The following is a 17,761-nucleotide window of genomic DNA, read 5'->3' as shown; positions in this document are numbered from 1 at the left end:
CTGCTTTTTAGTTGTCTGCTGTTTTAACGAGTGATCTACTGGTTTTGATTTTCATCGCAACAATAAATTTAGATCTAACATTTTAAAAGATCCAAAAATATTATTTTTAGAAACTAAATTTGATAAACTTTTATATTTTAAGAGTTATTGAGCTCAATTTAACTAAATTGAGTAGGCCCAATTGCTCCTATACTATGAGCTCCAAAACCAAATCCCATTAACATGCAAAAATTAAAATCTATAAATATGTTACCTAAGCTTTTGAGAGCACCATATCAGCCAAAAAATACACACACATAATTTCTAAAATCATCAAGGTAGAAAGCTAGGAGTCTTTGTCGCCCGTTCATCCTTCCTCGCCGACAATCACAGCTCGTTTTAAACGCAAAGACATGTTTTATAAACTCTTTTACGCATCATTCAAATCATAATATCCATGTATCAATTGTTTTTGCATGAAAATATTTACGTTCGATGGTTTAACGTATTTTCAAATACTTTCAAAAGTTTACAACGTTTTTACATATATGTGATCATGATATGATTTCCAACGAGTACGCTGCCAACGTAGGATGATATATGATTAGAACATGATTAATTAAAGGAAAAATACATGCTGAAATCACGCTTGAACAAGGAAGAACACCTAGTGTCTTTCTATACCCTAGGGGTCGTGTGCTTGGGTGTTGTCATGGGGTTCGATAGTTTGCATGTCACATGGGGCTCGTCCAGGGCCAGTCCAGGGGCAGGGCTGGTCTTGGTATAGGGCTAGGTTGAGTCCTAGGGTGGCTAGGGTTCGAGGGAGTGGCTAGGGAAGGGTCCTAGTGAACTAGGACTCTCTCTCACACACGTATGGGTTGGTTCAAGAAAGTTGAGGCTTGCGGCTAGCCTTGGTGCGAGCCTAGCTAGTTCATCAGGGTCCAAGGGAGGTGGTCAAGGGTTGGGACAGGGGCTGGTCCGGCTTGGTGCGCTGTTGGCTCGACCACAGCGTGAGGAAGCATCAAAGCGTGCGGCTGCTGTTTTCTCGTTCAGGTGGCTCGCAGTTCTTGACTAGTGTCTTGGGCTAGGTTCGGCTGGGTCTAGGCGTGGTCTAGGGTCAGGTGGTCTCGGTGGTGGCTTGAGTAGGAGTGTCCTAGTTGGCTAAGAGTCCCAGTGAAGGCGGAAAGCTCAAGCGCAGCTTTTGGGTCCTGGTTGCAGGGCTCGTGCGCGAGATAGGGTCAGAGTTGGTAAGGATGGTACATAGATGGGTTGGCTAGGGTCTGGCTTGAGGTGGCTCGACCGTGGCGAGGTGGAATCGAGAGATGGCTCGGTGGTCTTGATCATGGGACAAAAACGAGAATTAAAGAAAAAAGTTTTGAACCATGGGTCCACGAGGGTGTTTCATGGCTCACAAGGGTAGTTTAGGTAATAAAAAGTCTATGATTAAAATTTGGGATCAAAATATTAAAGTTTGAATTTATTCGAGAATTAAACGCCTCGCGAATTGTTAATTAAAGAATTAAATAAAAAAGCCTCGAATTAAGCTGATTAAATTATGAAAAATTAGATTTGAGATTATTATTTGGGATAAGACCATATCATTAAAAGTAAGAAAAAGTAAAAATCGAGAAATTTAACATCTAGGGGCAAAACAGTCATTTTACACTTGAGAATTTCGTAAAAGCTTGGCAGCGTCCCGAAGGGTCGTTATGCATGTTAAATGATATTTTATGATTTAAATTGATGATTTTGATGAAAATATGATATTTTATGTTTTATGGTAAAGCGGTGCAATTTTTACGACCGGACCGAAAAATTTGATTTAAATGGTTCGGTTTTATCGGTGTTTTCGGCCGGTTATGGTTTCAAAATTAAAAAAATTGGGTTTTTCGGTTCGGTTTACGGTTTTGATCCCCAGAAAACCGAAATAACCAAACCGATCATATTATATTTAACATAGGTTTTTTGTATAATGGGCTAATAAATGGGCCTTAGTCATCTGCAAGTCCAATATTATATAAACTATTTTATTAAGTTTGAGACACTTTGGTGTCATGGTCTGTTTTAATAATTATATATATTAATAAAATTTTAAAATTTTAAAGCAAGTTATATGTAGTTCAGCAGATAGAATCATTGTTCCTTGGTGTTTAGTTTATAGGTGCAATCTCACTGAGGTCATTTTTTTATTCTTTTATGTTCAATTAATTTTTTGATTTATATATCACTATTTCTTATAATCATATTTTGATCCTTATTTAAATATAAATCAAATGAATTATAAAAAAAAATTAGTTGCGTGCGTCGGTGTACTAGTATGTGTGTGTGTCTATATATATGGGAGCGTTGATAACTGTACTACCGTTTGGTAATTTAAATAATTCCTACATCTTTTTAACCATCAGTATCCTAAATTTTAAAAATAAATAAATACATACATATCTATTATATTGTCATACTAATTTTTTTCGCTAAAATACGAATTTCCGGTAAATATCATTATATTCTAGGAAAAAATTTGTGTGAGACGGTCTCACGGATCGTATTTATGAGACGGATATTTTATTTGGATCATCCATGAAAATGTATTACTTTTTATGCTAAGAGTATGACTTTTTATTGTGAATATGGATAGGGTTGACACGTCTCACAGATTAAGATCCGTGAGACGGTCTCACATGAGAGCCACTCTATATTCTAAATATACCAAACATCATAAAAGTTGTGATTAAAATTATATAATTAATTAGAAATTTAAGTATTAACTTTAAATAAAAAATATAATTCATATAAAAGTTAATATATATAAATATATAACTATATTTTCGATTAAAAAATAATAATAATTAATTTACGTCCACATTATCCAATATCATCACATCTTATTTTTAATCAGTCAAATCATTAATATTTATCAAATAATTTAATTAGAAATTACAAAATTATTATTTATATCTATATTTTATTTATTGAAATTAATTATTGAAAATGAAAAAATCGTAATTTTCATCTTATTCTAAATTTTGGCTAATGGCTCCAATTAATATCATATTTGTTGGACTAAAGTACTCTTAAAATTATAAAAATTGTTGAAAATAAATGATTTGAATATTGAAAAGTAATAGTTGAATATTTGAATATTGAAAATAAGAGTTGTAAAATTAGAAATTTGTGTGTGATGATGTAGGTAATGATGTATTTTATTTTTTGGATTATGTGTAATGAAGCTCTATAAATAGATCTCTCATTTGTGAAGAAAATCACAATTGAGTAGAGAGAAAAATATTATAAAGTGTGTAGTTTGGTAAATTTTGAGAGTTTGAGATTTTTACTTTTTACCATAAATTTTTACTTTTTCACAACACGTTATCAGTACGAAGCTCTAAAAGTCCTACATACTATTCCAAGCTCCAAACAGAAGAAAAAGGTAACAAAGTAATAATATTTATTTTACTGTTATTTATTTATTGTGTATTTATTTAATATACAATATAATGTTATTACTAGAAATAATACAAATAAATTTTTCATAAACTTGTTATAAATCCTGGGAGGATGTTAAGACGACATCCCACACTCCCAGTAAGAGATACGACAAGTATAAAAGCCTATAATGTTTTTAAACAAAAAGTAATAATATTTATTTTACTGTTATTTATTTATTGTGTATTTATTTAATATACAATATAATTTTATTATTGGAAATAATAAAAATAAATTTTTCATAAACTTGTTATAAATCCTGGGAGGATGTTAAGACGACATCTCACATTCCCGGTAAGAGATACGACAAGTATAAAAGCCTATAAGATTTTTAAAGAAAATAAATTATGACACTCATTATAATATTATGATATGATATATATAATTATTTAAACATGTCTAATATTATATACATCATATTATTACCATAAAATTATACAAATACATACATTTATTTTTTTGTACACCAACGGTCATAAATGGTAAAAAACGGCTAGTTTTTGCCCTATAAATATGATCTCACCAACACATTCAATCACTACAACTTTCTCTTCTTCTCTAAAAATTATTCTTCATCAAATTTTTCGAAGAAAAAAGAAGATGGCTTTCTCAAAGTTATTTTTAATTATTTTTGTTATCATACTCACGAGTCTTGTATTTATCTGAGAATATCCTCCTCGTGCGTTTTCTTTACTTTTACAAATGCTTGTACTTGTTGTTTATCCGTTACTTTGTATTGCAATATTTATTAACTAATAAAATGCATCGTAATTTTTTTAGTACCACCATGTCAAATTTAACAAAGCTCGAATTTGTTGCGCTCGACATCACGGGAAAGAATTATATGACATGGACTCTCGATGTAGAAATGCATCTTGAGTCATTGGGTCTAAGCGAGACCATTAAAGAAAATGGTATATCTTCGTCACAAGAAAAGGCAAGAGCCATGATATTTTTACGTCGACATCTCGACGAGGGATTAAAATGTGAATATCTGACTGAAAAAAATCTCATGGCTTTGTGGAAAGGATTGAAAGAAAGATTTGAACATATAAGGGAAGTTATACTTACGACCGTCCGTGATGAATGGAATATGTTAAGATTCCAAGATTTTAAGAAAGTCAGTGATTATAATTCAGCGATGTATCGAATAATCTCGCAGCTCAAAATTTTGTGGACATGAGGTCACAGAATCTGAGATGCTTGAAAAAACATTTTCCACGTTTCATGCATCAAATATTACTCTATAACAACAATATAGAGTACGTAGATTTGGAAGATATTCTGAGCTCATCTCCTGTCTTCTTATGGCGGAAAAAAACAACGAGCTATTAATGAGAAATCATCAGTCCCGACCCACTGGATCAACAGCATTTCCAGAAGTAAATGCTATAAGTAAAAATGAATTTAAACCTCGGAATCAAAATCAAATTCAAAGACAAGATTTTGGTCGAGGTCGAGGTCGAGGTCGTGGACGTGGACTTGGAATTGGTCGTGGTCGTGGACGCGGCCGTGGTTTTGAAAATAATAGAGATAGTCATTTTTATAACTCATCTCAAAAGAGCGTCCCAAACCATCCACAGAAAAGGCATCATGAGAATACAAGTGTTAATGAAAATCACTCAAAAAGATATGAAAGTTCTTGTTACAGATGTGGTACTCCAGGACATTAATCCAAAGTTTGTCGAGTCCCTGAGCACCTTTGTAAACTTTATAAAGAATCATTAAAGGGGAAAGAAAAGGAGACCAACTTCATTAAACGCAGTGACCGTTTGAGTGATTCAACTCATTTTGATGCTGGTGATTTTATGAATGATTTCTCTGAAAATGATCAACATGTTGGTGGGATAGAAATGAACAATTTTGATGCTACAGATTTTCTCAATAATTTCTCTGAAAATGAACAATATAATGGTAGAATATAAATGTACAATAATTTATTTTTCATGTATTCATAGAATAATGTTTTATTGTATAATTATGATATGTGTTATATTTAAATATATATTGTCAGTAATTTATTTCATTGCATATTTTTTTGAAGTTCAAATATGAAAAATGTTATGAGCAAAACTGAAGTTTGCATATCCGATAGTGGTACAACGCACACTATCCTCCGAGATAAAAGATATTTCTTGGAACTAAAACCAACAAAAACAACGGTGAATACAATATCAGGTCCTGTAGACTTGATTAAAGGATGTGGTAAAGCACAATTTTTGTTACCTAATGGTACAAATTTTTTGATCAATGCTGCTTTATATTCACCACAATCGAAAAGAAATTTGTTGAGTTTTAATGATATATATTCCCATGGGTATGATACTCAAACAATGAATGAAGGGAATGAGAAATATATGTGCCTTATCACATATAAATCAGGAAAGAAATATGTGATTGAAAAACTACCAATGCTCCCTACTGGATTGCATTATACACATATAAGTCCCATTGAATCAAACATGGTAGTTGATAATTCTTCGATATTAACCAATTGGCATGATCGATTGGGACATCCTGGTTCAACAATGATGCGAAGAATTATAGAAAATACACATGGTCATCCACTGAAAGACCAGAAGATCTTTCAGAATAATAAGTTTCAATGTAAAGCATGTTCTCTTGGAAAACTTATTATAAGACCATCACCAGTCAAAATCCAAACTGAATCACCATTGTTTCTTGAACGTATTCAGGATGATATTTGTGGACCAATCCATCCACCATGTGGAACATTCAGATACTTTATGGTATTGATTGATGCCTCCAGCAGATGGTCACATATATGTTTATTGTCAACTCGAAATGTTGCATTTGCAAGATTACTTGCTCAAATAATAAAATTGAGGAATCAGTTTCCCGATTATACAATCAAGAAAATTAGACTTGATAATGCTGGTGAATTTACTTCCCAGACTTTCAATGATTATTGTATGTCTATGGGAATCATTGTTGAGCATCCTGTTGCTCATGTACATACACAGAATGGATTGGATGAATCATTGATTAAACGTCTGCAAATGAATGCTAGACCAATTATTATGAAAACAAAGCTCCCTATTTCTATATGGGGACATGCAATTTTACATGCTGCTTCATTAATTCGCATCAGACCAAGTGCATATCATAAATACTCTCCATTACAGCTTTCATTTGGTAAAGAACCAGACATTTCTCATCTGAGAATTTTTGGATGTATGGTGTATGTGCCTATTGCACCACCACAACGAAAGAAAATGGGACCTCAAAGAAATGTTGGAATTTATATCGGTTATGATAGTCCATCAATAATTCGATATCTTGAACCTCAGACAGGCGACGTGTTCACAGCACGTTTTGCTGATTGTCATTTTAATGAGGAAATCTTCCCAATGTTAGGGGGAGAACAGAAACATACCGAAAAGGAAATTACATGGTATGTATCATCATTGTTACATCTGGATCCAAGAACAAAACAATGTGAAAAAGATGTACAACAAATTGTACACTTGCAAAGAATAGCAAATCAAATACCAGATGCATTTGCAGACACAAAAGGGGTAACTAAATCATATATACATGCTGCAAATGCCCCTGCTCGAATTGAAATTCCAAAGAAACAAATGGAAGATACTCATGATGTCATTAAACGCCTAAAGCATGGAAGGCCGGTCGGTTCCAAGGATAAAAATCCTCGAAAAAGAAAATTCATAGAGAAACACGATGATCACAAAATAAAGAATGATGTTTCCGAAGAAACACATGATGATCACAAAATAGAGAATGGTGTTCCTGAAGAAACACATGATGATGAAAATGTTCTGTCAGAACCACAAACTGACGAGAATCATGACATCTCTATCAATTACATTAATACTAGAAAAATATGGAACCGAAAAGATATAGAAGAAATTGATGATATATTTTCTTATAATGTGGCAATCGACATCATAAATGATAATGAAGATCATGAACCAAAATCTTTTGGTGAATGTAAAAATCGGCAGGATTGGATAAAATGGAAAGATGCCATCCAGGTTGAATTGGATTCGCTAAATAAACGTAATGTTTTTGGACCTATAGTCCTTACACCTAAAGGTGTAAAACCTGTTGGATACAAATGGGTTTTTATTCGAAAGCGAAATGAGAAAATGAAATAGTAAGATATAAAGCTCGACTTGTTGCACAAGGTTTTTCTCAAAGGCCTGGAATTGATTATGAAGAAACGTATTCTCCTGTGATGGATGCAATTACGTTTCTGTATTTGATTAGATTGGCAGTATCTGAAAATTTAGAAATGCGTCTTATGGATGTTGTTACAGCTTACTTATATGGATCACTTGATAGTAATATATATATATGAAAATCCCTGAAGGATTTAAGATGCCTGAAGCACAAAGTTCAAAACCCAGAGAATGTTATTCTGTAAAATTACAAAGATCATTATATGGGTTAAAGCAATCAGGTCGAATGTGGTATAATCGACTAAGTGATCACTTGATGAAAAAAGGATATGTAAATAATTCAATATGCCCTTGTGTTTTCTTTAAGAAAACAACATCCGGATGCGTAATTATTGCTGTATATGTTGATGATTTAAACATCATTGGAACGAATAAGAAAATTCAAGAAGTTGTGTCATACTTGAAGGAAGAATTTGAAATGAAGGATCTTGGAAAAACCAAGTATTGTCTGGGTTTACAAATTGAACAAAAAGAATGTGGAATGTTTGTTCACCAGACAAATTATACAGAAAATATCCTTAAACGTTTTAATATGGATAAAGCAAATCCTTTAAGTACTCCAATGGTTGTTAGATCATTAAACATAGAAAATGATCCATTCCGTCCATGTGAAGATGATGAAGATATTCTTGGTCCAGAAGTACCATATCTAAGTGTCATCGGTGCCCTTATGTACCTTACAAATTGTACAAGGGCTGATATATCTTTTGCCGTGAATCTGTTGGCAAGATTTAGCACATATCCAACAAAGAGACACTGGAACGGAATTAAACATATATTCCGTTATCTACGAGGAACGACATACTTGGGACTTTTGTATTCAAAAGATGCTAATCCAAGTATAATTGGTTATGCTGATGCCGGATACTTATCTGATCCACACAAGGCACGTTCCCAAACTGGATGTGTATTTACTCGTGGAGGCACTGCAATATCTTGGCGTTCACAGAAACAAACGCTCGTAACAACTTCATCAAATCATGCCGAGATTATTGCACTACATGAAGCAAGTCGTGAATGTGTGTGGTTAAAATCAATGACCCAACATATCCAAATTTCATGCGGATTATCATTCGATGAGAAGCATGTGATACTATATGAAGATAATGCTGCATGTGTTGCTCAAATGAAAGAAGGATACATAAAAAGCGACAGAACTAAACATATTCCTCCTAAGTTCTTCGCATTCAGCAAGGAGCTAGAGAAGAATAAATGTATTGATGTTCGTCACATTCAATCAAGTGAAAACTCATCAGATCTCTTCACAAAGGAACTTCCTACGTCAATATTCAGAAAGCACATATTTAATATTGGGATGCGCAATCTACGAAATTTGTGAAGAATTGTTCATGTCAACATCAGGGAGAGTTTACGTGACTGCACTCTTTTTCCCTTACTATGGTTTTTATCCCAATGGGTTTTTCCAAGTAAGGTTTTTAACGAGGCAGTAGAAAACACGTAATGAAGACATCATCGTATCATGATCATCATCACAAGGGGGAGTGTTGAAAATAAATGATTTGAATATTGAAAAGTAATAGTTGAATATTTGAATGTTGAAAATAAGAGTTGTAAAATTAGAAATTTGTGTGTGATGATGTAGGTAATGATGTATTTTATTTTTTGGATTATGTGTAATGAAACTCTATAAATAGATCTCTCATTTGTGAAGAAAATCACAATTGAGTAGAGAGAAAAATATTATAAAGTGTGTAGTTTGGTAAATTTTGAGTGTTTGAGATTTTTACTTTTTACCATAAATTTTTACTTTTTCACAACAAAAATCAAATAAAAACAAAAGTGTATTATTTATATCATATAAGGGCTACATTGAGATAAAAAAAAATGTTTTATTTTATTAGAGAGATTTTATTAGAGACGTATTCGAATTCGAATAAACGTATTAAAAGTTTGATTCGAAGTTAAAATTTTGGATAATGGCTCCAATTTCGTGAATACGAGCTGGAATATTTTTCGAATCGAATCGAGATCGAACTTTTACAAACAACACTCCCCAAAGAGGTGCTATCTCCTCGGTGGCCTTTGCCATCTTACTTCCAACAATTTACACAGTAGTGATTACTCTCTCCCATTGTAATTCATACTCAAATCTCAGATCGTACTCGAAGCACCACACAAAAATGACATCCATGTTCGAGCGCCAGATTTTCAAGTACCATCTTAGACAAGCTCTTCCACGTGGAAGAGATCTAGTTCGGTTATGGGTTACATAACCACTAGGTCTCCAGAGTACAAGCATTATAGTTGAATTATTATATAAAATTTTATATATTATGTAATAAATATATACAATAAAAGTTTACGAGCGGCTCATGAACTTTCAGACAAAATAATTTCGAATTGATTTCGATTCGAAAAAAATTTGAACATGTTCAAGTTTGACGATCGATTCGATTATTTTAAATACAAATCGAATAATTTTCGAGCAGGGTCCGAAAAGTTTGCTAACATGTTCAATTTGTTTATACTCCTAGTTATGAGTAATCTTCACAATAATGGTGTTACATTCATTTAATATAATCAATTCAAACAACGACATGTCATCATTTCAAATTACATCACCTCTCTTTATTAATTTTTACATTATTCTTATTTAAATAAAAATTAAAATAATTGTAAAAAAATTTACAAACATCTAAAACATGCCACATATTACATGTTTGTTTTTATTTGTGGAATCCTTGCTCTACTGGTTTTCATGGCCTCTAAAACACGTTTGAAATACACATATTTCTTAGCGATATATGTGATGCATTGGAAACAATCACAAATATTAGATGGAAAAATGTAATTAGTTTATTGCAAAAAAATTGTCATTAGTTTAAAGCAATTTCAAACTATTAAAAGCTTTTGGATGGAATGGACAAAGCATGAACAAAACATAACTTTACCTCGAGTTTGTTTGTGTTACTTCCAAGATTTCGACTCGTAGAACTAAGTGATCATGATATAAATAAATATCGATCTACGTTAGCTGGGATTGTCATGCCCGCCAGCGACCGAATCGTTCAACACTGACTTTTTTGACAAATAAAATCCGTAAAACAACAAGCATCTTAATTCGATATAAATCAAATAATTTCATTTCATAAATGATTCATGAATAACTCGTCATTACAAAATTCTCAAGAACAAAATGAATAGTGAAAATGTTTTACAACTTAATTAAAATTGAAATAAAATAACTAAAATAAGTTCTTAAACTTGAAAACATCTTCTTCGTTATCCTAAAACATAAATATTTCATCGTCGTCTAACTGTTTCCCGCCCCGCCCCATCTAATGGCAGGTTGCAAGTTGGCCCAACCCGTTAGCCCGTTTTGACATATCTAATCTTAATGTTTTATTTGTATGCATAGAAATATATATATATATATCATAATTATTTATAAATAACACAAAAAAGTAACGCATGATATAAGCATCGAAATTTCAATTATAAAAGTATTATTTTGTATCAATTATAAAACTTAAACACATGTTCTTCTTTCTCATGTTACTTTCAAACTTTCCAACCCCAAACTCATTTTCCCAATTTCATCTAAAATTTAATCACAACTTTAACACTCTTGGGATGCATCATGTACTCGAACCCTTTGTTAATCTCTTCAAGTGAAACCTCATGAGTTATCAGCTCATCAAGATTAAATTCCTGCACAAAAAAATTACAATTTATTCCCCCACGATTTACATGACATGTCACAAAAATCTTGAATAAGTAACAAATGAATAAATTTTTACCTTGTTGATACAATTTTCTACTATTTTTGGGAGGTCTGATTGAGGCCTTACTCCTCCATAGATTGAACCCTTCACAGTCCTACCACACAAGAGCGGAATGTATTTGAGCTCGCCACTCGTCTTCAGTCCTGCGCCGATGAGCACCGTCGTCCCTAGCCCCTGTTGATTCATAACAAATTACTCTTTTATTATTACTGGACATATATTTCAAATACTAACTCACATATGCAGAGGGTGGGTGGTCTCATACATACCACTTTTGAACCATCGACGGCTTCATTGAGCAATTCTGGCACTCCAGTGCACTCGAAGCAGTAATCGACTCCAAGGCCCCCTGTAGCATCTTTGATCAAGTCGGATACAGATTTACCTGAACTTTTGGGGTTGATGAAGTCTGTGATCCCGAAAGCTTTTCCTTTCTCCTCCTTCAAATCGTTTATATCGATCCCGATTATTTTCCCCGCCCCTTGCATTTGTGCTCCCTTGGCAGCCTGCGTTTGTGTTTTCAGAGAAAATAAATAGATGTAGAGTTAGACCACTCAATTCACAAGATGTGCCTTGTACACTATAAGAAACTTCTGTAACATTTTTTCTTAAACCAATGTAAATTTACCACATGCATTGATTATGGAAAATTAAAAGAATTAAGTAGAATGATAATCAGAATATATATGTTGCAGAAGAAAGTCCTACAGATCGTATCAATACAAAGTACGTAGCTGAATTACCCCGAGTCCGACAGCACCGAGGCCAATGACAGCAACAGCCGAGCCTTTCTCAAGAGTGATTTCTTTAAATGCTGCTCCAAAACCTGTAGTAAAACCACAACAAAGGAAACTGGCATGTGGAAGCGACACTCTAGGATCGACCTTGTACGCGTAACAGGCCTCTATGACTACGTATTCGGACCACGTCGAGCAGCTAAAGTGGTGGTAAATTCTTTCCCCGCTAATAGATATTCTTGATGTGCCATCCTGCAGCAGGCCAGTGACACCGATGGGATATTTGTGGCATAAATTCGTCTTCCCTGAACTGCAGTTGAGGCATTCCCCACATTCTCCAAGATAAAGTGGCATCACCGTATCTCCTTTGTTCAAGTTTGTAACCTTATCTCCCACACTCTCAATCATTCTGTACTTCAACACAGTGAATATATCATGAACAAAACTTATAGTCACTAGTAACGGTGCAATCAGAATCGAAGAGAAAGCACTTACCCGACCCCTTCGTGACCGGGAATCCGAGGAAACAAAGGCTGGGAATAAAACGAAATCAACATGACATATATTTCTTGAATCTTAATTACTGCACGTAATCTTAATAAGAACAAAAAAAACTTATTACTTGCACTACAAAAAAAAAAACACGGTCGCTAAAACCGTCGCCTGGAGTGTCAGACGACGGTTATAGCGACGGTTTGATGTTTCCTAGCAAGGGAATATTGTATAACTTACAACAGGGAGGCCCTTGGAGCACAGGAAATCAGTGTGGCACATGCTAGCACAAAGCATTTTGATCCTAATTTCATATGATTTTGGTGGATCCACTTCTATCTCTTCCACTTTCAGTGGCTCCCCAGATTTCCATACCACCGCAGCTGCCACAAATGAAAATTACAGGTTTAATTTTGTCTATTCATTGGATACTTGAATTCATAGTTCATTTATTTCCCAAAAAAACACTCATAATTTTTTTTTTAAAAAAAAACTTCAAGATCGTTCACCCTTGCATCTTATGATTCCTTGGCTGCTGCTAGTGTTAGTCATGCTGCACCTGTGTAAATTCAAACGAGTTAAGGAGAGATGGATTAAACGACCAAATGACAAAATTTGTAATTCGTTTATATTTAACTTTAATGTACCAGGATTATATAGTTGGCAAATGGTAATCCATCAATTAATGTACCAGAATATCCGTCTACCTACTTGTTTCAATTAAATTCATTTTTTTTACAAATTTTTATTTATTATTAAAAATAAGCACAAAAAAATGGTTTAGTTTTTCAGAAATTTTAGAAATTGAAATATGAGATATTAGTTATAGGTTAGTTACATATTTATAGGTTAGTTACATATTTACTACAGTAGATTGCCATGGTATATTTTATTAAATGAATCAATACTTTTATATTTTATTGGGTATCTTTGTAAAATCCAATTTGTGTAACCATATTAAATGACTCATGGTAGGGGTGGGCATAGTTTGGTTAAAACCGAAATAACCGATTGGACCGAAGAATTCGGTTTAAATGGTTCGGTTTTATCGGCCGGTTACGGTTTCAAAATTAAAAAAATTCGATTTTTCGGTTCGGTTTACAGTTTTGATCCTCAGAAAACCGAAATAACTGAACCGACCATATTATATTTAACATAGGGTTTTTTGTATAATGGGCTAATAAATGGGCCTTAGTCATGTAACAAGTCCAATATTGACAATTGAAAGTTCAAATTGTTATTGAAGCTCATATTGTTAAATATATTGAGATTTGAGATGCAAAATCTATGTGCATTTTGGAGTCTGATAATTGAAATTTAATGACTGTGCATCTTTTGATTGAAGAGCTATTGTTTGAAATTGTATTTCAAATTGTAATTGAAGCTTAGATTGTTAAGTCATAAGTGTATTATAATCATATATGTTCTATTCATCTACTATCATTGTTTTTTTTAATATGTGTTGTACCCATCAAGCGTCAAGTGATGTACAATTTTATTTCTTAACAAAATATTATATAATCGTATATAACCGACCATATAACCAAACCATATTACAAAGAAATCGGACCGAACCGTAATAAAATGGTTTGGTTTTGGACCAGATATATTCAAAACCGAAAACCGAAAAACCGAACCATTATAGAGAAAAATTGGACCGAACCGACCTGACGCCCACCCTTACATACATACATTTTCTTGAAAATAGGCATGCAACGTATTTTCAGCATTTTTCGTAAAAATTCCATATTCATTTCAAAATAAACCTTTTAAACATACATTTTAGTTATCAGGCCACGGCCAACATTGCTAACTTGACTTTGGTGTAAAATGATAATTTTGCCCCTGAAACCCTAATTTCATCATTTTACCCTTGGAGCAGGGCCGTGCCTATTAGGAGGCAAATGAGTCCAATGAATCAGGCCCATCTCTTTTTTGGGGCCCAAATTTTTTTAAAAAAATTATTATATATAATATTAGTTATTAGATAGCTCAAAACCAAGTATTTATTAAATGGAACTTGCTTAGCATGTCATCGATTTATTCTCCAATTTTCCCAATATTCATTTGCAGACATGCCTTAATCGACTCCATTCGTTGCGTCGTCTCTAGGTTTGATTGAAAGACCCGCGAGGAGGTGTAAGTCTATTTTCTTGTATTTGCTTTGTTCGGGCTTCTAATTTTTTATTATAGTTTTTTTACTTTCTTCGGGCTTTATGTGGTATTTATAATATACGCTTTTGACTGAAATTTTGGTGGATGTAATGCTTATCCGGCTTTCAAATGCTCATATTGCTTATAAAATCTTGTCGACTGTCCTGTCACAGTAGCAAGTGCAGAGCGAAGTTTCTCAAAGATAAAGCTCATCAAAACTTTTTTCCGATCAACCATATCACGAGAAAGATTGAATGGATTGGCTATGTTATCGATTGAGAAAGAAATTACTGAACAACTTGATTATACATATTTGATTAGTATTTTTAGCTCTAAAACTGTTAGGCGGATTATTTTTTAGTGATCATTTTGGACATGTTTGATATTTTTATTCCTTTAGTTTTTTATATTGTCTTTGACGTATTGATTTAATTTGAAAAATTGCTATGAAACGAAAAAAATACGAACACACGTTATGATTCGGAGGTCTCTTTTTAAAAGTTAGACTCAGGCCCAAATATTGTTAAGATCGGCCCGTCCTTGGAGCGTAAAATTTCGACCCGAGTCCATCCAAACTTATCAAAATACCTTAAAACACTTTCTTAGGCACAAACGCAGTCATGTTAACCAAGTTCCATAACTCATTTTAAAACATAAACCGGAGTCCCGGTTTTAACCTGAATCAACCCAAAACTCATCCAAACTTTCTCAAACTTCAACCATAACTTAATGACACCTAATCATACCTAAAGCAACCATGTCCAGACCATATGAGACCTTCGAACCCCTGCAAGCCGCTGGAATGTTCTGCACCTATGGACCGAAAGCCCTAACTCCAAGCCAAGCCCATAATTCTACCCTAGCCCAAACCACACAGGACCAGCCTCAAACCAGAAACCCCTAGGACTTGATTGAACATTCCTAGGTTGATCTAACCATGGACCACATTCTCATGCATGCGGACGTGCATGGTTCGACCTAGACACCCCAAAACACAACTCTCTTCTAACCAACCACGTGCCTACCCCTAGCCCTTTAAACCAACCATGCACCGCCCATCTAGGACACTGAGTTAGACCCTTCAGAGTCTGAACAATAGCCCGGAACGGTCCTATGCACAACATCCCCTTCACCCAAGCGATCGAGACAAAAACTGAGCCAAAACTATGAAGATCTGATCGAACCCTTACATGACTCGTTCCAGATCTGAACCTAGCACTTAGAACACATACAAACCTGCTGTAGATCATGCCTCATACCTAAATTCTTGCATCCCCCTTCAAACCGTGATAGAAACGTGAGGAGCATGACAAGAAAACCCATATTTTCATGTAAAAACCATATAAAACCGATTCATATTACTAGATCTATTAACTACCATGCAAAATCATTCAAAATACATATTATGATGTGATCGATGAGAAAAATAAGGTGTAGAGAGTGCCTTTGCATATAAATGCTAGAAAAATCAAACCAACGAATCAAGAGACGAACACCGGAGGGACGTGACGATAAACCTAATGAATTCCCCTCATAAACGAGACAAAAATCTTATGGTATGCGTGTGTGAGAGTGCAGCCGTGAGCTGAGGGAGGGGATGCTCGGGTTAGGCTTGATTTTTGTGAGAAAAGAATGAGAATATTGGGCTTAATTTTTACAATATGAAGGTGTAGTATCCATACTTTTTCAAAAATATTACTCGAGCCCTCAAAAATTCATCAATTTTGCCAAAAATCGACTACCGGTTTAAAATATGACTCGACGTGTAAAAACTACCCTAAAATACCCATTTTCAAAAATTACATATTAAATATACCATATATTAAATAACTAAAAATAATTATTTAATAAAAACATTTTCCTTAAACTGTCTTCGTTCTCAATTCCTCGTCCGAGCATCGAATACCGCTAACAGCCCTATTACTTGCAATCTAATAAATCATGCAATATAAATGTATAATCGTCTCATGACCATGCATTTAACACGTTTAAAATAATTAAGTAAGAATTTTCCTAATACCCCATACTTGCATTCAGTGAGGTTACGTCGTTTGATTTTTTAAACCTTACAGTTGAGTTGCGAAATACTAGCAATCTTGATTTTGATGATAAAAAATACTTGTTTTTGTATTTCTCACATATTTCATCAATGTGTAGTTGGTAAATCAGAATTTGTAAGTTTTGGGAAGGTGAAAATGGAATTCAGCAATGCTTTAAAATTTATCACAACAGACCTTGGCTTGTTTAGCTAACTTCTGCTTGATTTAGCTTAGAAGACATCATCAAACCAGCGGACCAACATACCGAACTAGCATATTAAATCAGCATAATCAAACCAACCCGATCAATAAAAAATTAGCTCGATCTCAAAAAATGACCAGCCGCACAAAAATGAATGTTTTAATGTCAGAAATCATAGTGAACCTTTTCAAACGAACATATTATTGCTTGTAATGTTCATTTCACTCATATCATAAATAAAACTCACCGAAGATCATATCAGAAGAGTGAAAACGAGACAAGGAGGCAGAACAACTCAACCCAAAAAAGAGTACATAGAAGAATTTATTGAAGGGTTGAAGTATGTATGAAAATCTTAATAGATATATTAACGATTGAGAGATATCCACTTGTGTGATATTAAAGTTTAGATAATTGCACGATAATGAATTAAATCCTCACAAAAAAGTAACTAACACAAAATAGAGATGATCTTGATAAAATAGTGAGTGATTTTTTTTGCACAAAGACGTTAAAAAATATTGATTTAGTCAATGAGTTGTTGTCAAGAACATTGAGAGTGTACTATGATTTCTAATCGAGAGTGTGACATGTGTTGGATCGGGTTTGTACAAAATGAGCAATAGAAAAAGGAGAGATATTTAAGGATTTGACCATCAAACATTAAAAAAAATTGTATTTCTTTACTTTATCACATTTCGTATTG

The 17,761-nt window shown here is 33.7% G+C and overlaps 1 protein-coding gene across 2 annotated transcripts; it reads right to left on the bottom strand.

Moving 5' to 3' along the window:
* Positions 1-11,123: 11,123 nt before the first annotated feature.
* On the bottom strand, positions 11,124-13,262 carry LOC140807558 (8-hydroxygeraniol oxidoreductase-like). 2 transcript variants are annotated; one of them, XM_073164465.1, is made up of 7 exons: positions 13,170-13,262; positions 12,901-13,043; positions 12,664-12,701; positions 12,175-12,577; positions 11,701-11,937; positions 11,447-11,605; positions 11,124-11,357 (listed from the first exon to the last, which is right to left on the bottom strand). In XM_073164465.1, exons 1-7 carry the CDS (start codon positions 13,210-13,212, stop codon positions 11,247-11,249), a joined length of 1,134 nt encoding a protein of 377 aa, XP_073020566.1. In that variant the 5' UTR covers positions 13,213-13,262; the 3' UTR covers positions 11,124-11,246. The 2 variants fall into 2 exon arrangements, with proteins under 2 accessions (XP_073020566.1, XP_073020567.1); XM_073164466.1 differs by having other exon boundaries at positions 13,155-13,242.
* Between the last annotated feature and the right edge of the window lie 4,499 nt (positions 13,263-17,761).

The sequence above is a fragment of the Primulina eburnea genome, chromosome 12 (genome assembly GCF_022965805.1).
Source record: "Primulina eburnea isolate SZY01 chromosome 12, ASM2296580v1, whole genome shotgun sequence".
Lineage (NCBI taxonomy): Eukaryota > Viridiplantae > Streptophyta > Magnoliopsida > Lamiales > Gesneriaceae > Primulina > Primulina eburnea.
Note: the sequence above shows the minus strand (reverse complement) of the source record. Positions and strands in the feature narration are given on the sequence as shown.

Excerpts from the sequence above, each read along its gene's own strand:
- LOC140807558 (XM_073164465.1), bottom strand. The coding sequence starts at position 13,212 with ATGACTAACACTAGCAGCAGCCAAGGAATCATAAGATGCAAGG. Across the intron at positions 12,702-12,900 it reads GCTCCAAGGGCCTCCCTGTT|CCTTTGTTTCCTCGGATTCC; the intron begins GTAAGTTATACA and ends TTTTATTCCCAG. Across the intron at positions 11,938-12,174 it reads TCGGTGCTGTCGGACTCGGG|GCTGCCAAGGGAGCACAAAT; the intron begins GTAATTCAGCTA and ends ACACAAACGCAG.